This window comes from Copadichromis virginalis, linkage group LG7, assembly GCF_057382275.1.
Source record: "Copadichromis virginalis isolate Kocher_CV1m ecotype Utaka linkage group LG7, C_Virginalis_male_GT1.1, whole genome shotgun sequence".
Classification (NCBI taxonomy): domain Eukaryota; kingdom Metazoa; phylum Chordata; class Actinopteri; order Cichliformes; family Cichlidae; genus Copadichromis; species Copadichromis virginalis.
In genome coordinates this window covers 63,039,397-63,065,698 of record NC_140624.1, presented here as the reverse complement: position 1 = coordinate 63,065,698, position 26,302 = coordinate 63,039,397, and the positions used below count along the sequence as shown (strand labels likewise).

At 41.9% G+C, this 26,302-nt stretch overlaps 1 protein-coding gene across 1 annotated transcript in view; it reads right to left on the bottom strand.

The window, feature by feature from the left end:
* The window catches only part of grk3 (G protein-coupled receptor kinase 3), a 74,215-nt gene extending 47,954 nt beyond the window's left edge, over positions 1-26,261 (bottom strand). The window contains exons 1-2 of the mRNA XM_085464671.1: positions 23,987-26,261; positions 8,317-8,393 (exon numbers count right to left, since the gene is read on the bottom strand). Coding sequence (XP_085320797.1) covers positions 8,317-8,393; positions 23,987-24,099 — 190 coding nt within the window. The 5' untranslated portion in view covers positions 24,100-26,261. The remainder of the gene's footprint in view (positions 1-8,316; positions 8,394-23,986) is intronic.
* Between the last annotated feature and the right edge of the window lie 41 nt (positions 26,262-26,302).

Here is a 26,302-nt window from a genome sequence, read left to right as displayed (position 1 = left end):
CGATTTGCCAGAGTAGGACGGTTTCTCAGAACACCAGCAATGAGGGAAATGCAACGCTGTAGTTCCCAAGCCTGACAAAAAGCCACAGACCCAAGCAGCAGGTATATCGTTGCCTCGACATTCACCCAATTTCGTCACCAGACGCATTGCTATAACAATGACCCAATGACATTGGGTGGTACTCGACTGTAATGGAAAACAAATGATTCGAATAGGTACTAACGGAAAAGAGGCTATTAAGTACCATAAGCACTAACAACTGTACTAAATATAAATATCTAGTACTATTCTCATCCCATGCTTCAGACTAGAGCAGGGCGATATGGCAAAAAATATTTATCACGATATATATTTGAAAATTTGCGATAACGATATAACTGACGATATAATTGATGCGAGACAAAATACAACTCCACAACATTACTGGCGCAAAAAGACAACCTTCCATTTATTTTCACTTAAACAAGAAGCTGGTTTTTATGTACATTAAAAGCTTTATAAAAATGTAACAGTGCAAATGCAAATTCCTTGCTGAAAGTTTCCAGTAGAAATGGGCTGACATATCCTGAGCATAACCATGTATAATATTCACTGAAGTTAAAAAGAGGTGCTTTGCAACATTAAACTGCAGTGTGCAGTACGTATTTTTCGGACCATAAGGTGCACGGGATTATAAGGCACATTAAGCGAAACAAAGCAGTCAGATAAATCAAACTTTATTAAACTCATTCTTCTTGCTTCCTCCACTTCTGTACCATTGATCTATTAATGAATGAATTCTGCTCTATTCCCATGTTGTTGCAGTATATTAATGACTAACCTTGTATTGTGGATGGATTATCTCAGTTGTTCTCCTGACTGAAGTTTGCTCCGTTTACAGCATCCTGCCATGCGATTGCATTTGTCTCTAACTATCAGGAACTTTAACGTTAACTTTTATAAGTGGAAAAGTGTTAGTGTTCGTCCTCCAGCTTCACTGTTTATGTTATGCTAACATAGCTGTGTCGCTAGCGATCAGGTAGCACATCATTATATACCAGCTAGCCCAACTTCAGTAACCCTACAAACGTCACTGCTGTTTAGTTTCCTGTTTTCATTTATGTTGGAAGTGATAGCAGAGCTGTACGTTTGAATTTTTCCAGAAATCTCTGTCAGAATATGCTATATCATGCTTAGGTAACTAGCGAAACTAGCGAGCTAACTTCCGCTAGCTTCCTGCTAACTTCTAACTCCGTTAAATGTAATAAAATTTTGTTTTCATGGATGCCTGGAAGTTAAACTTTATAGTTTCACCTGGTTAAGCAGCAATGCTGATCGTTTTATTAAAGATGAAAGAATTGAGACAGTTTTTAACTCTCAGTGATGCTGCAGTGTTCGTTTGACCTGAAGCGACGGAGTTTAGGACCCAGATTAATCCCAGATTTAAGAGCATCTTAGTCCGACAAATACGACAATAACGACGGCCGCTTGCATGTTCTGCAAAAAAATGTGCTTTGTCGTGTATCTGACGGACAAACACCAAACCAGTTCCACATCACTGAAGTTGCACCATTTTTACAAACCAATTCTGGTTCATCTGTTTCACTCAACAATCGGCCATGTGCGTATGAAAACAAAGGCACTGCGCATGCGCGTTTTACTCATATTCTATCGTGATATTTCATTTTCCTATCGTTGCCTAACATTATACCGGTATTACCGTGAATGGTATAATATGGCCCAGCCCTACTTCAGACCATGTAGAAAACCAAATATATGCCTTTAAAAACATATTCAAGATGAAGTAGTGAGCAGTATGCCTGCTATATTTAGAGAGGACATCATGTCCATTACATAAGGGTCCATCCTGCCTGACCCTGACTGTGTCTGGCCCAGGGACATCGCAGGGAGGAGTCACCAAAGCCACGCTCTCCAGCTGATGCAAAGCCAGGTAGACCTTCTCAACACCCTTTTTTTCAGCTTTTTGACACAGCCTTAAAAAAGCCACAGAGTCTTACCCCCTCAGGGCTCAGAAGTCATGGACTATGAAGACAGCAAATGACACTCACAGTAACCTTACACTAGTTTGATCCATGTAAAGCACAGACCTCAAGTCCTCTCACTTGTCAGTATTAAATTTTCTTGCAGAGAAAAGTCTGAACAACAAAACAAACTAGCTGATACGGTTTCTTCATCGTGAAGTAAAAGAATTCCAGCAACACTGAAGTGCTTTCTTCCCGACCTTGGTTGTCATGACAGTCAACAGGGCTTATTGAGCCCAAGGACAAGGGCTGTTGAGGGTGCTAAAATCCAACCGAATACTGCAATGCTACAATTGCTGATTAAAAATCCACTTCCTTTTCTGATGCCAAAAGCGTGGGAGGCAGCAGGACTGACATGTGACAAAACCCAAAATGAATCCAAAAAATACCTGGCACCCATGTGAGCTGAATCCCTGAACACACCTCAAACGAAAGTGAAATACACCAAACTGGTTGTGCCTGATAGCTCTGTGTCAGGATATCACAACAAATTTAAAGCCATTTCTCACTCTGGACGTGGAACAAGGCATCATTTTCCTAAGAATCAAGTGAGGACAAACTGGACTTTCGTCATAGAAGAACATTTCTGCTGTGCTCACAGTTTAGTGTGATCTAAAATCACGGCTGCAGAGATTTATCTGAAGCAGGCTGATAACTAAAGTATGTGCAAGTCTCTGTGGGAAGACCTTACTTTGACGGTATGCAAATGAAAAGTCCGTAAAGTGAAATCTGTGTTAAAACTAAGGACTCGTGCCGGTTACAGTCACTGTTTTTACAAGTGCATTCCTCAGAGAAGCAGTTAACACACATAAAAGGGAGAATTTTATCTGCTGCACTTTTTAGATAGTAACGCGGCAGCTCTGGGTTTTCTGTATATTATACGAGTTGCTGAAACTGCTACGCTGACACCTCCATAGCCACGTGATGCTCAGTTGGAGTCTGTGGACAGCTATCTTGTTACTGAAACATGCAAACTTACACATTTGCCATTCAAATGTGTAGAGCACACAACTGACATCAAGCTTCACGCCTTGCAACTATTTCCCTAAGCTGGCCTGGCTAATGCAGTGCTGTTTGAGAGGCAGTACTTCCACATGCGAGAGGACCGAGCGAGCTAAGCAGAAAGGAGAAATGAAGGACCAAAGAGATTCTTCTGCAACATCCTGTGAGAATGATTTGACGCACGTAGATAAAATTAAAACTTGACTCTGTTGTGTTTTCCCGTCACTGATAATGACCAAAGGCACTAAAATAAAAACTGAGATTTCAACGCCACCACAGATGACACCAGAAGGTATCTGCAGCGGCTTCACTCCGATGAGACTTTGCTGTGTTTTTAAAAAATATAATCCTGGTTCCAGTGATTGAAATGATACAGTGCAGGCCAGGCCGGTCACGTCAGGTAAAGCAGGCTGCATACGCCTGCAAGTGTTTCATCATAACAGTCCTCTCAAGAACTCAAGAGTTTCTGTTCACTGACACATACGCGCTCACTCTTTTCACTAATGCCTAGTGTGTTTTCTCATGCGTTTTGATTTTTTTGACATTACCACTGTCCCAGCCACCCCCCACCCCCCCTCGTGCAAACATTTCACTCACACTTGCAACTACAAATAGATGTGCGAGGACTATAAAACTTATTTAACAGCACGTCCGTGAATATCAAGTACTCAGTATTGTAGCTTATGATGGAGTCAGAGCACCTTTTCTGACAAACATGCCAGGATCTGAAGCGCCAGCATTATGACCAAGACAATGAAAACAGTGGAGAGGAAAAAATGATTTTTCACAGTCGACAGCAGCACTTACTGTGATCACAATCACAATAAGTGCTGACAGTAAGAAGTCCATGAGAGTCCTTAATTAAATCACCTGTTCAGCAAGCTTAGACGTGTAACTGTGGTCACTGCGTCTAACATACTAAAATACAATGAATTATACTCATCAAATAGGAAATTAGGCTTGTGATATTATATGATTTTATCTGACTGAAAAATTTTAAAGGGATTTTTATGTTAGTGTGAATTTTCATAGTTAGTTCAACTAAACAATCTCATTAGACCTATTTGGTAAACTGTGTGTTTTTGGCATTCATGCCAGTTCTGCCCACAGGTGCTGATGTTTAATGCAAGCTCCAAAAAGCACCCATCACAAAGATCTTCAGGCAGGTTGTTTGTTGTAGGTATAATAGTGAAATTCCACGTTTGCTTAATATGAGCACATGGATTTTATTTCTATAAACTAGATGTCTAACAGCGCACATTAGGGATGCCACTTGAGTTCAGAGTGAGGATAAAGCAGGGTTTGTTTTACCACGTGATTGACATGTTGCTAGCCTCAGTGCATGCCGTGTGTCAGCCAGACAGTGCATGCTCTTTGCTTATCGTGTCTGGTTTCAAAACACTAACCACATCCCTACACTCATCTTGAGCCTTAAAAACAGGACTCCACTAAGCACTGGGTCACCAGTGGTCGTGGTGGCTGCATCCACCAAGTGTGTAGACATGTTTCCCACTGTTTTTCCAGCAGTGTCCAACTTACTGAAGACAATTAACACACTGGCCAAAATAAGGATTATTAAATTACTGCAAGAGTGTTAAGTTTCACAAAGGTACCAATAAAGCATGTGCACACCCACACAATGTGCAAGAGCCTGAGTGATAGTATGAGGTGGCAAAGAGAAAATAAGAGAGACTGCAATAAGGACAGCAACAAATTTGACAGAGAAGAGACCTGAAGACAAGGAGAAGGAGGCAGAGAAAATTAACGCAGTCTATTCCCAAAGAGGGCACAGATCAGAGAAAAGTAAGTAAAGCTACTAGAAGCCTGGAGGGCAGCTGTGGTCCCCTGGTACGCCACAAATACTGGCACACAGCCCGTGTGCTCAGAATGGAAACACTCGGAGGAGCCAGCACAGCGACGCTGCTACCAACTGGAGGGCAGGAGGAAACAGGAAATGTGACACTCTACCTTGAGTCATTGCTCTAAACACAAACAAAGCTGCCTTACAATGAATAACTCCATACAGAGAAGTGACAGTAAGCATCTGCACAACTAGCACAGAATAAGAGTAGTGCCACACTGAGGCTGAACACAATCCTGATTTAGACCCAAGTGCGAGAAGCCTTGTATTACAAATTGCTTCTGCGGCAAAGGAGGACTGAAAATTTTAAGCATTACTGCATCAGGAATATTATTAGGTGGTTTATTTTGAACAACACTGGGGCAAAAAGTGGTCAACAGTTATGAGATCGTATTTATTCTCCCATCACTTTTGAGTGTCAGGTTGTGAGGAAAAAAATGAAGCCTAAAACACAGAGTCAGGAAGAGGGATTTTACTGATTGATGCTACATAACATGGCTGAACACAAAAACATTCCGCATTAACCATCCAGTTATATCAAGTCATTTATCCCATTAATGTTAATAAGCGACAGCTTAATCTGCTACAGGCGATGATTTCTGTTTAAGAGTGTCTGACACAGATGAGCAGCCTTCTGCCAGATAAAATGCTTCCAGCTCTCTCAGAGTGTAGTTAAGCAAAGAGGGGCTTTGAGCTATGTGCTAACAAGTAGAGGATAATATTTACCAGCAAATTCATTTTTCATGACAGCATTTGCTTTGAGCTTTAAAAGCGAGGAAATGTTTGTATTAGAGATGGACCAATCCGATATTACGTAATCGGTCCGATACTGACGTACATTACTGGATCGGATATCGGAGAGAAATAAAAAATGTAATCCGATCCATTAAATATCCAAAAAGCACCTCACAGAACTTGCAACACAGCGTAACTCGGCTCATAACCGTAGCACGTCGGAGCAGTGTGCCCACGTGATAGAGCGGCTGTGTGTATTTGTAGCCTCAAACCAGCATTTCAGCTCCGATTATCCCAGAGAGAAGTAAAGAAAGTGTGTAAGTTCATCTCTGAATGTTTGTAAAGCATTCCCACATTAAGCTGCTACTTCAATCGTGAAACTGATTAACGATCAGCTGATCGGCTTTTCTGTCGAGTCCGTCTCTCTTGTCTGTTTTTGGCCCACTTCGCGCCAGAAAGAGGAAACCAGCGGCTGAACAACAGCAGCACGTTTAAGCTTGATAAGCTGTTGTTAGAATTTATTTACTTTCTAGAGCAGGATCCTTTTCTATGCAGCTGACGGCTGCTAACTGTGCAGGGGCGGATCTAGCAAAGTTTAGCCAGGGGGGCCGATAGGGCATGAACAGGGAAAAGGGGGGCACAAAGACATACTTTTCTTTCTTATTCTCATTTAAAATATCTAGCTTTTAATAAATAATTATCTGAATCTTACACCCAAAGTTTTAATCTTATGTAAAATGTATAGAAGTCCATGATTGTATATAGTAACTGTTAAGTCTAATATACCCTAGTAAGCTATAGTACTTTTTCCTTTGGGAAGGTACCATCTGTGCAGTCTGCAATTCTGTTGAAGAAAGATGTTGAATCTATTTAATTATTCTTGAAAAATAATTGATTTCTGTGCATTTTTTTTTCCACACTGCATCAAATTAAAGTTGATTACGTTGATTAAGCGTCATGAGGTGGAGGGTGGGGGGTGGTTCCTTTTTTTTGCTGGGAGTTTGTAACCCTATTAGTTAGGTTGCTTACTATTTCTGCTAAGTACTCTTTAAAATACCAGAATAGGAAGGATTGAGTAGGTTTAAGTTCATTAGATTGATCAGTGTCGCTGAACTATGAAATATTTTGGGTGCAGTGTATTTACACATACAGGTATAACAGAATAGCTTTAGTGTTGTTGTTTATTTAAACTTGAGTATGAACTTATAGAAAATGCAGCAATATATTAAAAAAACAGTTTTATTGATTAAAAAAAACACTATATCGGATTCATATCAGTATCGGCAGATATCCACATTTATGATATCGGTATCAGTCATAAAGTGGTATCGTGCCATCTCTAGTTTGTATGCAAATATGCAATAGAAGGGGGGAAAAGCGCTGACAGTGGTGCCTGCATTTCTTTTGGTCTGAAGTTGTGTTAGGTGGGGTTTTTCTGTTGTTCTTTATTTTTCTTAACATATTTGAAAAACAATGCTGTCAACACGCTTAGTGAAGTATTGTATGTGACAGTCATGCCTATGTTGAAGCTGCCTTTCCTGCCAAAAAATATCAATTTTTGTCCTTAACAGCTCAGTGTTATTTGTTCCTTTATGGAGAAAGTCTCCTTAGATCATGTAAACAGTGCACAGGAACCCTTCACTGGCTTTTGGAGCACTGACTTTAGATAGAATCTCGCTTGACCTGTAGTTTTCACCTGGAAAAGGGGCATTACAATGCAAACAGTCTGACAGACAGCACTCAGATTTGGCTTGGTAGATAAACTGAGACAGTTGAGGCAACACCAACTAGCTTTGCTGTGAACACAAGGAGTGGTTACTGTAGTTCTGCAGTTACCAAAAGCCTTTCAGTAAGACAAATAGTGAAGCCTGTTACACATTTACTCACAGAGCTAGAGTTAAATCCAGTATCTCTTACTTCACTCAAATTAAATGCTGACAATAACAGTGGAGTGATTTATTCATTTTTGTTTATAATTAACGGCAAACACAACTAACCGTTCTATTTTACTGGGACATTACAAGTGGTGGAGTGACAAACCAATCAAACAGTGTTGGACCACGGTAGCAAAGCTTTAGAATAACTGAAAAACACCTTCAATAGGAAAAACGGCAGTGTGTAATCTGTTAGTAAATCTGTGGGTGGAAGCTAAATGAAACCGCAAAGCAGAAAGTGTAAAGCATGCCTAAGTAACTGGTCACAGGGCCCATATGGGGTAAATGCTAATGCTTAAACACACTGTACCATAAGTAAAGTGTTAGCTACCATTAACAGCCTGTTCACACATCATGTCCCAACAAGTTCAATGAAACCAAAAGCAAAAGCAACTCCATTAGAAGCTTCAGCCACTGGAGACCAATGGCGTTTATGTTCTCAGTTTGACTTCAAAAATGAATGAATGAATCATCATTACAACAAAAAATAAATAAATAAAACTTTCCAACAATGCATCCTAAATGAATACACATCACAATATGTTCTGCTATACATTCATCCACTTCTCCAATAGTTTCTTTGTTGGTTTTCTGCACTGAGGGAGATTTTTGGAGTAATAATACTGTAATGTGAGATGTGAAAAAGCAGAACTTCCTGCTACAGGAGCCATCTCTTCCTCTGTAGAGAAATGCTGCTGAATCCTGGTAACCTACGGTATGCATTTCTTTTACGCTTTAGCAGAATGAAAAGGTTGAGACTTACCAATTTTCTGATTGAAAATTTTGTCAAATGTCAGTTCATCTCTCTCCTCCAGGTACTTCTGCATCACACTGCGAATGCTGTGAACACAAGGTGGTGGGGAGAGGAAGAAGCAGATTAATATGCAGCACAGTTAGCAGCTCACTAAGCTACATGCAACAGCAGCCCAGCCTCCAGTCAGAGATCCGTCCCAGGTTTGGAACTCTCCCGTCCCCACACAGCAGGAAAGGGACAAGGACACAAGGGAGGCTACAGCAGAACCTAGAGAGATACACGCTACCCTGGGAGCAGGTGTTAATGAAAATGAGAGCAGGGAGAAAGAATCAATTAGCGCCCCCTCCATAGGCCCATTAACACTTCACCAGCTCACTTCATACACAACAACAGCAGAGGAAGGCTTCACCTACAAACACCTCTGCATGCACACTGAGCATGTGCGAGGTGAACCCTTAACCGCAGTGGCCAAGATGATGATACAATAGCAGCGACCTTATCAGACTTGTGCATCATTTCTCAATGCATTACAGTGCATAACTCATTAATGGGACACACCACAATAGTTAGCTTTTCAACAATGTATCAGTGTAAAATACTGAGCACTCTCCTATTGAAATGGTATTTTCAGTCTATTTCTAAGCATGTGAATGATTCATATTCAAGAGTTAACTAAAACACATTAGAATATGTAAAAAAAACAAAAAACAAAAAAAAAAAAAACGCAGGCTTTACATTTTTTTCATGTGTAAAAAGGAAATGATGCGCTAAAACGATAAGTCGATTAACATCCGTCGTTTCTGTCTACAAATGAAAACAACAAATTAAACTTCCAGTGCACACACCCAGCATCAACCAAAGCACTGTCCACTGGCTACAAAGGCACTTCCATCAAACATTTGCATGAATTACAGCATACATGCCATAAGACAGCCACACACACACCCAAGCTACGACTACAACTAAACGACTTCATGCCCAACTGAAAAAAGGGGTGCTATGCAAGCTACTAGAGCAGGGCGATATGGCAAAAAATATTTATCACGATATATATTTGAAAATTTGCGATAATTGATGCGAGACAAAATACAACTCCACAACATTACTAGCGCAAAAAGACAACCTTCCATTTATTTTCACTTAAACAAGAAGCTGGTTTTTATGTACATTAAAGCTTTATAAAAATGTAACAGTGCAAATGCAAATTCCTTGCTGAAAGTTTAACCAAAAGGCATTTCCAGTAGAAATGTGCTGACATATCCTGAGCATAACCATGTATAATATCCACTGAAGTTAAAAAGAGGTGCTTTGCAACATTAAACTGCAGTGTGCAGTACGCATTTTTCGGACCATAAGGTGCACGGGATTATAAGGCACATTAAGCGAAACAAAGCAGTCAGATAAATCAAACTTTATTAAACTCATTCTTCTTGCTTCCTCCACTTCTGTACCATTGATTCATTAATGTTGAATTCTCTGGCAGCTGCTCTATTCCCATGTTGTTGCAGTATATTAATGACTAACCTCGTATTGTGGATGGATTATCTCAGTTGTTCTCCTGACTGAAGTTTGGTCCGTTTACAGCATCCTGCCATGCGATTGCATTTGTCTCTAACTATCAGGAACTTTAACGTTAACTTTTATAAGTGGAAAAGTGTTAGTGTTCGTCCTCCAGCTTCACGGTTTATGTTATGCTAACATAGCTGTGTCGCTAGCGATCACGTAGCACATCATTATATACCAACTAGCCCAACTTCAGTAACCCTACAAACGTCACTGCTGTTTAGTTTCCTGTCTTCATTTATGTTGGAAGTGATAGCAGAGCTGTACGTTTGATTTTTTTTCAGAAATCTCTCAGTCAGAACATGCTATATCATGCTTAGGTAACTAGCAAAACTAGCGAGCTAACTTCCGCTAGCTTCCTGCTAACTTCTAACTCCGTTAAATGTAATAACTTTTGTTTTCATGGATGCCTGGAAGTTAAACTTTATAGTTACACCTGGTAAAGCAGCAATGCTGATCGTTTTATTAAAGATGAAAGAATTGAGACAGTTTTTAACTCTCAGTGATGCTGCAGTGTTCGTTTGACCTGAAGCATACGGAGTTTAGGACCCAGATTAATCCCAGATTTAAGAGCATCTTAGTCCGACAAATATGACAATAACAACGGCCGCTTGCATGTTCTGCAAAAAAATGTGCTTTGTTGTGTATCTGACGGACAAACACCAAACCAGTTCCACATCACGGAAGTTGCACCATTTTTACAAATCAATTCTGGTTCATCTGTTTCACTCAACAATCGGCCATGTGCGTATGAAAACAAAGGCACTGCGCATGCGCGTTTTACTCCCATTCTATCGCGATATTTCATTTTCCTATCGTTGCCTAACATTATACCGGTATTACCGTGAACGGTATAATATGGCCCAGCCCTACAAGCTACAATTCAATTATATTTATATAGCACCAAATCACAACAACAGTCGCCTCAAGGCGCTTTATATTGTAAGGTAGACCTTACAATAATACATTCAGAGAAAAAAACCCAACAATCATATGACCCCCTATGAGCAAGCACTTCGGCGACAGTGGGAAATAAAATCTCCCTTTTAACGGGAAGAAACGTCCAGCAGAACCAGGCTCAGGGAGGGGCGGGGCCATCTGCTGCGACCAGAGAAAGAAAACAGGATGAAGGACATGCTGTGGAATAGAGCCAGAAATTAATAACAAGTGTGATTCAGCAGAGGTCTATTAACACATGTTGAGTGAGAAAGGTGACTGAAAAGGAAATACTCACTGCATACAGACTTCCCAGGTCTTATTCCCACACAACTTTATCTAGTTATGTGGTAGAGCAACTTAAAAAGGCAAAAACTACAGCAGGCTGAACCCTGAATAAACCAGCACAGTAGCAGTTTCTCCCCATGGAGGATTACTCTGAAAATACAAAAACAGAACCTATCTGGACCAGAGAGTGGAAACACTAACAGGCCACAGTAAGTCAGACACCAACAACAAGACCAAGGTATACACAAATTTTGTTCAACGTTGCATCACACCCAATATGGTGGACAACTCTCAGGCAACGTGAGCATGACATTATGTGAGAAACATGCTGTAACGGCCAGAGCTGAGATGGTAAAATTAGCCAGCAGCCCAGTGCTCTGCATCCTGGGCTTGTTTGGGCTGATTTTCATGGGAAAGTGGGAATGAACATCAACTGCAGCCACAGCAACAGGAACAAGAACCTAGGAAGTAGACACTTCCTCTTTTAGAGGTTTGTGTGCCCCACTGAATCATTAGCAGCTGACTCTGGATTATTCGCGCTAAACTGCACCACATAAAAGCAGCTGGTAATATTTACTGTACAAGTCATGAATTATTGGACAGTAAACACATGTGTGTGGGGTGGAGTGGGGGGGAGGGGGGAGGAGACTGCTACACTGTATCTAGTTAGTGAGGTTAGCATTGAGTTTGCTAATGAAACATAGTGTATTAAAATCAAATGAAGAGCATGTTGGAAGAAACCAAGCACATAATCTGCCTTTGACTGCTCAAGATTTGAAAGATCACCAACTGCAGTGACACATACAACACTGAGCAAACACACGTTTGTGGCGGAAAGATAAACCCTCAGAAGCACAGTCTCACAACACTGTCATGATGGTGTCACAGATGCATAGACATCGATGTGAACAGCTTTCATTGTTTTATACCAGTGCAGCCTCCAATAACAGCAGCAGCATTAGCTCACGGGAGCAGATGACCGGAGCAGATCAGAAAACAAAGCCTCCCAGTGTAGAAATGCAGTGTGACTGACAGTGACTGTGGGCAAAAAGACAGAAATAAAGCAGTATTATTTACAGGCATCCCCATGACACTGACAATCTGTGAGTGGCATGGTGTCAGAAGGGTATGAATGTAGCATTAACGCTTGTAGGCACTACCTTCACTTATTGTGCGTCTTTATCTGCTTTGTCCACAGTCTCAACAGTCCCCACACATTTCTGAGGAGGACCGTGGCTGCAAGAGGTGGTGTTCAAAAGTCTAGCATTGCACTGGGCAGGTATCGGAATAATAATACATCCTATTTCTCCATCTTTAAGCATGATAACCAGCCGGTGGGACCAGTACATCCAGGTACTGAGGATCAACCAATGAGCCACAAAGCAGAGATACTAAAAACCCGGGACACTTTTAGGTTTTTAGATGACCTATAACAATGATGGATGCAGCTGACAGAAGACAACTGATATCAGCTTAAACACACATCTCCTCCAGTCTTGTGTCAGTGTGTCGCCACGACCTCACCTCACACAACTTTTTTGGAATTAGAGGCGAGATAAACAAGTGTCTACATTACACTCCAATTTCTTTTTTTCAAGTCAGTACAGCAGACAGAAATATCACCTCCTGATTTCTCACTGATGATGATTGATCGATCACCCGTACGCATCGAGATGCATCCGTGTTGCAAGTGTCGGGCGTGTTTACAGGTTGAATATGCCCCTGCTGTGAGGAAGCTTTCATTTCTTATGAATCTCAGAACTTAAGACCTCAAAGAGGAAATTAGACAAACATCACCTTAACTGGCAAGCTGTCACCACTCACCCTGACCATCATCAATCTCAGCACCCACTAGCACAACCATTACAACACAATTCAACAAAATCTTCTGCTGCCTCTTCTGCGACCTTCATCAAAGCCACTCAACGGTGATTTCTGCAGCGACAAAGTAGCGCCCTGGAGGCAGAGACCCTCCCAATGTTAGGTGACCTGATTCTTTACCTCGCTACACCCCCTGACTGCATTTCACTGCAGAAAAAACAGGTTTGGTACACACTTGCTATTACATTGAAGCTCAGCCTGTACTAAGCAGAAGTGATGCTAGTCGCAGTAACAAGTTGCAGGTGGGTAAAGGGGTTACAAAACCAACATGTGTGAGGTCTGACTTTCAGCTCTGCATTGAAAGGTCACACACAGGAAAGGATTCTGAAATAGGTTAAGTCGGATCATGTCTCTGCATTTGCTTTGGCCCCGTTTGGCGGTGGGTCAGTGCCAGTGTAAGAGGCACAAACGGCCGGCTTTCATTAGCTGTTAATCTGCACTCTGACGCTATAACAACACTGTGCTGGTGACGATTCCAGGCTCCAGGAAGTATGCACATGTGTAAATATTTAACATATTAACAGCTTGTCACTAGCATTTCTGTAGCCGGCTGTGTGGGCATGTAATTGAACTGTGCTGATAACATACTGCACAGTGCCAAGGTTCTGACCCAACTCAAACCTGCTTCAGACATTTTCAGCCCATGTCTATAGTTCTCACGCTGTGGGAGAGCAACAACTAACATTTTATTTGCTCTGTCAATATTTCTCAAGAAAGCTTAGTTTATACTTGACAATACAAATAGGACCTGAGTAGGTGGAAGGAACACTTGTTTCAGCTCATTTGAGCCTGCAGACATGTAATTACTGTCTTTAACAGGAAAACTCACTTTGCCAAAACTTGTTTTTCTGGCTGCTACTCAGCCTCAAGTGGATTCAGAGGGGGCAAAGACAGCCACTTATAAGAAAACATGAGCAATTTTCAGATCTGCAATCATTCTCGATTAATTCACTCTGGAAAAAGTGGTTTTACTTTATAACTGGATAGAAATGGTCCATTAAATGCTGTATTAAATAGCAATATCTCAGTGCTGTCTGAAAAGCAAAAATATTAACAATGGCACTTTCAGGATTAAGAGCTTATGGGATTCTTGCACAATTTACTGTTTGGCTCAACAACAGATTTTAATGACATCTCAATGCAGAGTACAAACTGCAAAATTAAAAAACTGATCTGCAACGACTGGGTAGCACAGTTGAAATGATGCATCTATCAGTGAAAAAAAAAAAATCACTGGCTGCAGGAGCCTGGCAGAGGGGTCGTAAGTCATCATGACTATAGCAGGGCGATGTGACCAAAAATATTTATCACGATATACATTTGAAAATTTGCCATAACTGACGATATAATTGACACTAGACAAAATACTTTACAACTCAACAACTTTATTAGTGCAAACCCCCCCCCCCCCAAAAAAAAAAAACCCCCAATGTATTTTCACTTAAACAAGCAGCTGTTTTTTTTATGTGCATTAAAGTTGTATAGAAATTTAACAGTGCAAATGCAAATTCCGTGCTGACAGTTTAACCAAAAAGCATTTCCAGTGGAAATTGGCCGACATATCTTCAGCATAACCATGTATAATATCCACAAAACTTAAAAAGAGGTTATACACACACACAATATGGTAATATTATGTTGAAGCACAGTACATATCACTCCGCGAGGCTCCTGCCTACGATAGCCGTAATGCTCCGACAATCCATCAAGCAGTGCAGGTGCGTAGCTTAGCAAAGTCGTGCTAAAACATTTGACAGATTTTTAGCGCCGTGTACCACATAAAATCATTTCAAGGTCAGTAAACACAACCAGAATTCATACATAAGGCACACAGGATTATAAGGGGTACTGTCCATTATCAGAAAAATCAAAGGATTGATTTTAAGTGTGCCGTATTTTCCAAAAAACACGGTAATAACGACGGCCCGCTAGCATGCTCTACCAAAAATAGTACTTTGTTGTGTATCTGACGGACGAAAGCTAAACCAGTTCCACACTGAAGTTGCAGAATTTTTACAAACCAATTCTGGTTCATCTGTTTCATTTAACGATCCGCTTTCACCCTTCTCATTCTCCGTCGCCGCCATGCTTTTTCCGCCATGTGCGTATGAAAACAAAGGCACTGCGCATTTTACCCGTATTCTATCGCGATATTTAATTTTCTTATCGTTGCCCAACATTATACCGGTATTACAGTGAACGGTATGAAATGACCCAGCCCTAATCATGACTCAAGCGTGACAAAGACATCAAAGACATGCTCCCTATTTTTGAAACAGCAGCAGGTGGAGAACTGGTCCATGTGGCAAAGCATGCTCAACTGGGCTGCAAAGAACAACACAGACTACTGACCATAGAGGCAGTCTCACCAGAGACCAACAATGACACACAGGATGGATTTTATTCATATGAAAACTGTTAAAGATTCCACTTATAGGTCTGATTCCTTATTGACTCAGCAGGAATCCTCCAAATGTCAGCATTAGTGCAGATGTTTTGGGGTTTGGGTTGGGTCCACAAACAGTATGTATGCAACTCCGACCTGCCTGCATGACACTAACATTAGGCTAACAAAATATTTCTTCTCAGTAACAACCACAATGCTCAGCTGGGAAACAGTGGGGCTCATGCAGTGTTATCAAATATGAGCTTTTCATTTAGACTCATACTGTGTTAGCAAGGATGCTTCGGCATATTGACGTCTTTTTATACTGAAAAGGAAAACAGTGACATGTACTAACACTGCTGTCCAGTGTAAAACTGAGCCCGTCTTTGCTCCGCTCCCTGCTGCATGTTCCCAGCAGCACAGACCATGGGAAAAACAACATAAATAAGATCAGAGGGACGGGATTCTGAATGACGTGCTGGTCTATCGTTTGACTATACAACAATGACCAGCATGCACCACTGCAAAAATATAAAAATGTTAAATAAGTGTGTTTTTCCCTTCATATTTAATATTTCACGTCTGCACACATGCACAGACACCACCCTGAACTCTGTGTCTCATAGAGAGAAGGCAGTTGTTTTTTGTACTTTAGCTGGAGACAGGAATTGGAAGATGTGATTGGCTGAGGGCCGTTACTGGTGAGGCCAGCTCTGGCTAAGACTCGGTCAGCATTAACTTGATCTCTGTAACATAACAGCAGGTCATCCTGTCGCCATCCCCCACACTTTTCTTCTCAGCTGCCGCCAGTGTTGCCGTCAAAGTCTCGCCTCACTGCCAGAGGACTCAGCGTGGCCCGCTGAGAATGTGGCAGCACCATGCTATCTCCAAAGTGCCACATTTAAGTGCAACCTTCCGGCCTCTGCAAGTATGCTGCAGGAAGCTTCACACATGCACGACTGTTACAGCTGTGCATGCATTACTGGTTGCCCATTCCCATGCACGCACTTTTAATCAAGTTCTGCTTTTTTTTTTTTTTTTTTTTTTTTTTAAACAGAAAAGCCTGTCTCTTTTACTTGCCCTTCACATTTGTCATGATTCATTCCATTCAACCATTCCACATTCCTCTGAAAACATTCAACATACGCACAATCACACTCCAACACATAGACAATACCTGGGCTTCTGTGTATAAAACATTTTGACTCCCGCAGAAAGGAACATCCCCAGCACTGTAGTACAACTGAGGAGAATATTAGTTGGGTTGTTCGTGAACAAGACGCTCTCACGACTCGTTGAGTAACGCCACTGACGTCTGACGACGTCACATTTTAGTACCCGTTCGGATCGCTTGGAACCCCGGTCGAGCAGGTACTATTTTAATACCTAGTACCAGGTACTAGGACCTAATGGAAAAGCCTAAAAACCGTGGCGAACCATGGCGATTCAATCCAAGATGGTACTAATGGAAATGGGGCTTCTGAGTCACTGAAGCAGACCCCTTCATGGTGTGTGCTGTTGGTGCCTGTTTGAGTGTTTCTAAGGGCTCATCTGAGATAAGTCATGCTTGCTGTTTGGTACAGACCATCCAACAAGTTGTGCTACAGTATTGCCAGGTCACATTTCTCCATTTTATTAGTTTTGCACTTGCATTAATTAGAAGATGTGTGTCTATAAATCTCCTACTCAGTTTCTGCATGCAGCTGCGAACATGATCCTAATGAGCTCACTTCTGGCTCCAAAGAACCATAATGGCTGCAGCTGAAAGAAGCTTCAGAAAGTGTGTGATGCCACAAACACTCTGTCCAGCTCTTATGCTCTCTATAGTGCACGTGTACACACAAACAAGTACTGGCTGTATGTAATGGTGCAGACAGGAAATTAAAAACTAGGAACTAAACAAAAGATAAATGTATAAATGAAGGAACAAACTAGTTTTAAAAGGCATATTAGATTAGCAATCTACATTTGATCACTATCCTCTAGCTTGTTGTTCAGTGACACAACCCAAGCCTGCAGTCACAGACTCTACCAGGTATGTGGTAGATAGGAGGAAGGGCTGGAAACACTATGACCTACAGGCACATCCAATGGTCTCACCACTTTTTGAGGAAATGCAGTAATCGAGGATGCACATGAAGCATGTGGGTGAGACACAGATACAGCCCTGTTAGTAAAGTCCAAGTTTATATCACTGAATTTTGTCAAGATAGCATTCTGTGTGAGGCTACATAATAGTCTGATCCTTTATTATTTCCAACTCCCATTAACTTTGTCAAATGGGAGATATAAATGAGTGTATTCAAGCTGACTTCATGAGCACTTCAGGAAATAAGCAGTGCATCTGCAGGTCCACTTAAATACAAACCAGCGCTCTTCATCACAAACTTGTTTGTGTTTACAGTTATAATTCATGCAGTTGTATTGGACAGCTTATTCTCTTAATGTCCTCACTGACATGTTGGAGGCACATTTTCAGCCTGGCTTCACTGACTGGTTTACTCATCAGCTGTGTTACACTGCTTTCACAGGTCCATTAGCTGAACCTTTTATCTCTGCGGCTCCTTTATGTTAATGTGTAATGTAATAAATAATAAAGCTCATATCTAGCACAGAATCATTTGATAAACCACTCTCACAAAAACATTACACTAATGATCGATTGTGTGGTTTGTTTCCTCATACAGAAACGCCTCCGCTTGTTACAGGATTCAACCTGGTGTGGTCTTTACATGGAGCAGAGCTGCCAATCCTTGGATTAACTTGCAGCCTCCATGTTTCCCTGAAGACTAAATGTCTAATGAGTGAACTCAATTAGCCCGGCATACAGTTTCACTGGTAAGTCTACACTGAGTGCTAAAGCTTTGCTCTGTTTGTGGAGACGAGCACAAAGGTCATCCACTCTAACAGAGTGCTCCTGTGCAACCGCAGAGCAGTTCAGTTCTGATCAATAACATACCAGCACCTGGGTTTGCCATTTCATTTTTCTAAGAACCTCTACAGCTCCTCCTAATACAGATTTGCAGATTTGAAAAAAAAGCAGCTAATGGTCATCCAATCAAGTAAGGGTCTGCAATTTAGAAACAGCACCACGGCTCTCCAGCTGCTGGAAAATCAGCATGTTTATGGAACCCAGTGTTCAAGTGATTTTAATCCCAGCAAAAATGGTTGCTGACGATTTGATTTTATTATGTGTATACACCGCACCACACTGTTTTAGTAATATACTCAGCTCAGTGCTTGGTCTCGCACACACAAATATCAATTTGGAACTCATCAGCGCATGTCAGCTGTTGCGTCATCTATCATCAGTGGGGTGGATGCTGGGGGCTGTCAGTTTAAAGATTCCTTTTCACTCCCAGGTGAGATTGAAGATATAGGCTTAATTATGGCCAAATATTATTTTTCGCCACAAGGTGATCAGGACAACTGCAGACTAATTTACAACAGTGAATACATTTGAAAATAATAATATAGGTACATCCCAATACAGGTCTATATATGATCATTTCATAGTCCCTGTGGATGCAATGTTATGTTCTCCATTTGCATTTCTTTAATGTGTCAATGTACGCCACCCATATGTAACTCAACATCACCAAAATTTATATGTGACAGCATTTTGTTCGACTCATGCCTAAATACAGAATGAAGAATCGGAAAAAGCGTCACATCTCTACGAGGTAAATGAAGTAAAATCTCAGTAAAAATCTGACCACTCAAAACCTTATGTGCTACAAAAATACACAAATATGGAAAATTGATTCTTTGGTGAGATCCAAATACATAGAAATTAAATCCAGGAAAAAAATGCAGAGCGAGAACTGTGAGCTGTTCCAGGCTAAGTGAGGGGAGAGGAGACGTCACACTTCGTTCACCTGTGAGACACAGGACTCGGTTGAGAAGCCACCAAACCAAGGACTGATGCTAAATGGCCACTGAGCCAGCCAAACAGAAAACACAGAGGTCCAAGGGAAGCTGCAACACAGCAGCTAATATTTATCTTAAAACAAGAATTGCCATGTGGTAGCAAACTTAGCGCCATGTGTGGCAGTTATTTGGGCATTTATTTAGAAATTCCGTATGAATGAATGAATGGGGGGTGTCATTCATAACAAAGACTGTACTCCACAATTACCAGTCATGTCTGAGATTACAACTGCAGTACTGTGCTGTAAATATGCTTGAAACACAGGTTATACTTTTGTGCACGCCAATAATTGCACACCATACAGAAACATGGAAAAGCTTCAGAATGAAAAATCAACACAAAAAGTAACTGTTTCAAGACAAACTCAAAAATCCAGTTAACTGACCAGACCTACACTACATGCTGCACACATGATCACTAAGTCCTGTGTTTGCTTTGTGTTTCCACTCCCAACAAACTGCAGCAGCTTTCACATTACCACACCAGGAGAACCAAACCAAACAGGCAAATGCACCAGTTGTTTGGACAATACCACAAAGGTTAATCACAAAAAACACTTTAACCAACGCACAAACCAATGTTTGAATGAATCACCGCAAATACACAGCTGGCTAAGACCTTTTCTGAGTCTGACTGCTGAGCGGCTCTTTTGGAGGAGGAAAGCTGCCATGTCTGCCATGAACTGACTCAGTGCTGTGTTTCTCTCTGATCCACGTACTGAGGACTGGGTATTCTCTCCAGCTGATGTATGGATGTCCAAATATACCTGTGGCCTGGCTAGGTAAAGTCTTTGTATTGGAGACGCACTTACTGTTGTAGTGGTACATGTTAGTGTTCTTGTATCATCACTGACAGCTGCCACACAGCAGTCCACAAGCAATTAGCCAATCTGCTGCTATAAAATATAAGTGTGATATTATCTAAAAGCCCTAAATAGATTTAGTCCTCTGCAAGGTATTGTCTCAATTATTAAACAATGTTCAAAGCAAAGGCTGGAACACACATTAAAATAAAGCAAAAGCCTATGTTTTAAAATCTGTGACAGCCACAAAAAAGGGCCAAAAGTTTAGTAACTGGCGCACGTGTATGTGCTACTGCAAGACTGCAGTTTGCTCTCTTTGGCTCTGTTGTGTATATTTGTTCATGTTCTCTGAAAGTGCTTCAGATTTAGCTCTCTGGACCAGAATACAGTTACTATCAGCTTGAACTTTAAGCACCATGAGAGAACTGTTATTTTGATTTGGTGTTTTCTAAAATAAATTGGACACAAATTATTTCGCAACTGAACTATTTTGTTCTGGGGGAAAAATAAAATTGGACAAAATTTGCAGCCAAATGATGCCGGTTCTGATCTTTGGGTTTACATTGTTTTTAATTCTCCTTCACTGCCAATGAAACAAAGAGCGTTTCACAGTTACTGATTTCCACAAACACGGTCTCTGAATCGCCCTCTACTCAATCGTGTACATTTAGAGAAGATAGAATGAGCATAAATAACACCCAGATAACTTTTTTCATCTGCCCTTTTTAGCCACACCATCACGTACACAGAGTTAGTGCAGGGTTGGGTGCTTAAGGGCCATGAATCTCCAAGTCATAATTATTGTGTTATTCTGTGACTGAATGCTCAATGTAATGGAATAACGGTTAAGACGAGCTTCAGGTTCTGCGAGTTACTTTTAATACCACACTGGAATGAACTGAAAACAACAGCACATCAACTTTCTTACAACCTTTTACAACAGTGATGCTTCAGAAACAACATGAAGCTCCTGATTCACTGATTTAGGTTTGTTACAAATAATGAAAGTGCTTTAATTTGAGCCCATTTCAGAAGCACTGACAAGCTGACTGTTAGAGGAAATCACCGGCCACTGCTGCCAGACCTGTCAGAGGTGGGAACTCTCTGCAGAGCGTCAGAGCCTTTGTTTGTGCACTGAAGGTGTCTAAAGTCTGCCAAGAGGGCGGGGCCCTCCTGCTGTTATGGCATGTAAATACATCAATGAGTTACAGGGAGCAAGGACTGATTTTTGACCTAATTCACTCTACATGAACAACGATCAAGGCACACGCATTCAATTGGTTATCAGAGAATATGCTTTCCTGTAATCATTTCAGCTGGAACAAAATTAGCAGCACGTATTCAAGTGTCTTTCTGCTGGGCTGCCAGATTAACAAAGATAAAGTACCAGCAGAGCAACATTATTGGACACACAAATTCAAAATTATGCTTTTTTGAACTTCTACTGCTAACTCAAACTTTACACACCTCCATCACTGAATGAAGAAAAGAGTAGGATAATATTTCTCACCGCACTATGAGGTGCAGATTTGCCTATAAATGACAGGACTGATATTTAGTTCTACAACTGTTTATTGATTTCTTACTACTGAAAGTCTTCTTTTCCCCTCAGCACATCAGCTAGTCACAGGCACCTGCACTATGAAATGACTTAAAGATACCCCGGGTATCTTTCTGTTATCTGGATCCACTTACCCCAACAATGGCAATCAGGATAACTCTTACATGAAGCTGGTTATGAACTCACTAAGGCACAAGCGTGTTGACATGACAGGCTTGGCGCTGGCAGCGTCTGACCAATTACACAGATTATTGGAAGAGGATTAAAGAGGATTATTACTTAAAGCTGAGCAGCTAAATATATAAAATTTACAACAGTAAATATATTTGAAATTATTAACATAGGTATGTGCAAATACAGATCTACATATGATCCTTTCATAGTCCCGTGGCTGCAATGTTATGTTCTCCATTTGCATTGTTTTAACGTGTTGCATTCAATGTACACCACCCATATAACTCAACATCACCAAAATTTATATGTGACAGAAATCTGTTCAGCTCACCCAAAAAAAGAAAAAAAAAAAAATACAGAATGAAGAATCTGAAAGTGTCAAACAAAGACAATTAGATAAAATGTTAACAACTGACAATGTGTTCCAGGGCATTTTAAAGAGTAACATGAAAGTAATGTAATGAGTAGTGTAATGAATTACTTTCTCCTGGGAGTACTTAAGTAATATAGTGCATTATTTTTGAGAAAAGCGTTATTTTAAATACATTTCTTTTTTAAATAATGACCCCAACACTGATTACGCCAACATGCAGTGGTGAAACGTGTTTTTGTTTCCACCTTTAATCGGACCAGATTTCTTGCTCATTTCGTAAAGCCCTTTGCTTTGGTTGAGGTTGCTGTAGGAGCTTCTTCTCTTGGTATTACATCGTCACAGGACACTGACACCGCTCTTGCTGTCAGAGATGGCCAAGCCTAACTCGTTAGTGTGCACAAAGACATGGTGTCGCTATAATATACATATATACACAGATGGATATATATAGATATATAGATAGAGAGGGAGAGAGACAACTGTATATATACACCCTACTTCATATTAAGATTCTAGATTAAATGTTGCATTAAAAAAAATAGACCTCAGAGTTATACTGTGTACTACGATAAGAAGATGTATTAATTTTATATTAGTTAAAGCTTGTATTTAAAGCTCACTCTGAATATGTCAGCTAATTCTCACGTCAACAGATGGACAAAGTGATCTAAAGGAGGAAGAGTCATAGTGGAAGCACTGGGGTGTCAGATGTGACTGCGTCAGCAGGGAAGAAGAATTCTGAAAGGGACTACAGAAGTCAGGACTAGCTCTGAGTCAATCTGACATTTGCAGCTTTCATATGCAAAAATAACATGGAAATAAATACAAAACACCCCAGAATCCAGCCTCAAAACCGTAAGGAAAAACCCGTTTGCGATTAAGAAAAGTGGAGTACAAGGTAATAGCTGGAAGCACAATGAGCTCAGATCAGATCAGTGACAGTGGTACAAACTATCCAGCTAATCCACACCTAACTGCTGTTCACACAGTTAGCATTTGACTGAACTCAAATGGTGCTGTGAAATTTTCACAGACCTCATATGAAAAGCAACCATGTCAATAACCAAATTTCAACCACATCCCCTTCAATGAACTTGCACGCTACAACCTGGACTGAAGCGACACTTTCAAGCCTCTGCTGCAGGGACAAAAGGATGTACAATTATATACAAATGGTAAGAGGTGGTGGGGGTGTACTATTTCAATAGGACTCTAGCTTTTGTCTTGAGTAACACCCTCCTCGGTGAGCTAAACGCTTGCAAACAGCAAAGATGAGATCAACAGCTGTATAGAGTGGTAATAAAGATGCATCAGAAGGATTTACAGCAGCAACGACAACACTTAGCAGCTTCAAAGAATGAATTACACTGGCTACAAGACACAGATTTAGGATCAGACCTTTAGTCAAGAAAGCCCGGGAGCAAAGAAAACATGTCTGACAAGCAATGGACACCAGAAACGATGGCAAACAAAATGTGCAGGTAGCTCCAACACTGTGGATCATTGGATTAACTTCTTGTTAACTTTAAGCTCTATGACAATGATGGTTGAAATGCAGATTTTACGAGGCCGGGGTTTGCTGCATGTTCTTAGAAACCTAAAGTGAGAAAAAGCTTTACAGTCATTTCGGTCCCCATCAAAGGTAAGGCACAGGTTTGAGAGGAAGCACGCCTCCATCGCCATATATGGTCGCGTAGCATGCACAGAAAATGTCATCCATTTCACAAAAACACACACATACACACACAAAAGCCCAGCATCAAAGCCCCTATGGATGTGCTTACCTAGGCTCAGGCAAAATGATTTTCTTGCTCGCCCGGGCCGCTGGAGTAGATTTGCTCTTCTCCATCGCCATCAAGTAACTGACATCAGCGAGCACCGCTTCAAGGTCCGCCATCTTTCGACCCTGGGACGACCAAATCGATTAAATAACCGGGCCGGGAAGGGTGGCTTCTGATTTAGGGGCTTAAAAACAACGTCCTCGGCCAGATGTGACCCACATCAAGGGCCAAGGCGCGCTGTGGGGGCCGGATGAATGGACGACGGCGCTGACCGTCTGCTGGGAAACGGCGGCGTTGTCTGCAGCTCCAAGTCTGTTCAAACTACCATCGTTGTCACGTAAAAGAGGAAACTTACGAGGGAAGACATAGGGTAGGGGTTAGTCGAAATATCTGCAGTAAGCAGGCCCGCTAGATCCACCGTCCTTGCGATTCCATGTAGCGCAAGGGGCGAGAGTAAGGACCTGTGATGTTTCTCACACAGGTAGGTGCGATGCACCACACACGGGCGCTGTCAGGCTCTACAGGTCTCCGGGGACTTGCCTGGTCCTCCTGTGTCCAAACGACTGGTCTGTCTCCAGTGCGGCATGTGCTTCAGGAAGAAGGGAATGAGGGAAGGAGGGGGCAGGGGGGTGTTCCTTAAAATGTAAACACTACTGTCGAAAAAATGTTCTAATCTTAGCGGACTGCCTGCTCCTCTCTGCAACACAAAATCAGCCACGCCGTGAGAAGACAGGCTTAACGATCAGTGCAGAGGGGCTGGTGAGACACTGCTGAACGGGTTAGATGTGGATCATCAAGGTGCCCGTTTGTAGTCTTGTGCTCCTGCAGCAAAACGCTAATCTGTCAGGCGCGACCTGGCATAAATAAAAGCGTGCAAGCCGAGGTTAGAGATAAGCCAGGATTCATGATTTGCATTCCAGAGTATCCACACAGCGCTGCTGTTTGTGCCCCTGTTGCTGCTTTCCTGTGCAGCGTTAAGGCTCAAACCTTCCTTATCGTCTCGTCAATCACGCACAAAAAAAGTCACCGGAAAAGATGCGGTTAAACTGCTGACAGAGGTTTGTCGCCAAATTCTGTCCAGGTGTAAAGGAATTGAATCAAGCGATCACAAACCAAATCCAGCGGTACATAGCTAACTGGTTTCTAGCCGCTGCCACTATAGATATTTGGGTTCGTTCGCTAGTTAGCTACCACGCTAGCTAGCAAAATGAAACCTGCTAGCCACGAGGCTAACTAACCACCAGGATTCAGAGCGGCCAGTCAGACACTCCTATTTTAGGCTATTCCGCTTCAGCAGACATATAAAATCAATCCCGTTGCAAAGACAGTCACTTGCAGGCAGACAAACAGCAGCGATTTTCTCAGCAACGTTAAGCTAACGGCCGAGGCGAGGACACTGGAGACTCGTATTGGGGAAGTCTTGCAGCGTTTCCGCTAAACAGTCTTCGACAGTCCGGTGAAGTCAGAACGAGGATAGAGATGCAAAACAATAACCCATAGCTGCTTCTTCGGTTACCCCGAACGTTAGGGGGACCCTCCCTGCCTAAAGACCCAGCACAGAGTTACTGAGTGTGGGGGTGAGGGTGACGCTGATGATGGAGGAGGGGGAGGGAGCGCTGGCCAGTAGTCTGCTTGGTAAACGCTAACTTTTCTTCCTCGCTGTAAACGCTGGCTGACCGACTGCGCGGCGAGGCAAACTGTCAAATTCTTTAGTCCGTGCAATGTTAAGAAAAAAACAACAGAAACAATATTTATAGTGATGAGGTTAACAGTACGCTGGCGCGCGCCTCAGAGATGTGAAACTGAACGTTCAGATCAGGTCTTCTTGCTCCGCGGCAGCCCCGCGCGCCTCCTGCCTACCAGGTTCTCGGCGTTCGCAGAGCCACTCGGCTGCTTAAACGCTCCAAGCCTCTGAACGAGTCTCCTTCCGCAGCCTCTGACTGAGTGCCAGTCGGTCAAGTCCGCTTGTTTCAATTAAGGTGTTCGTCGCCTCTAGTACGGCACATGTGTGGCTTAAAGCCTCCTCTCTATTTTTTTTTTTTTTTCTTTTGGTGTTTTTTGCTAGCACAGTGGCTCTGTCTGCTTTGTAGTTCGACTTCCTCCCACTGCGGCGGGGAGAGGCTCGTAAAACACGGAGCGGCTCTCTCGGCTGTTGGAACGGAAGCGCGTTATTAGAGGTGCTTAGAGAGGAAGGTGTTGTTTCGCTCTGTTTATTTATGTATTACAAACAAACAAGGCGCAATCCGCGCCTATTCATGCGCGTGCAGCTAACTTAATCAGGGCGCCGAGTCCGCGGTGATTAACGATGCTCACTGAGAA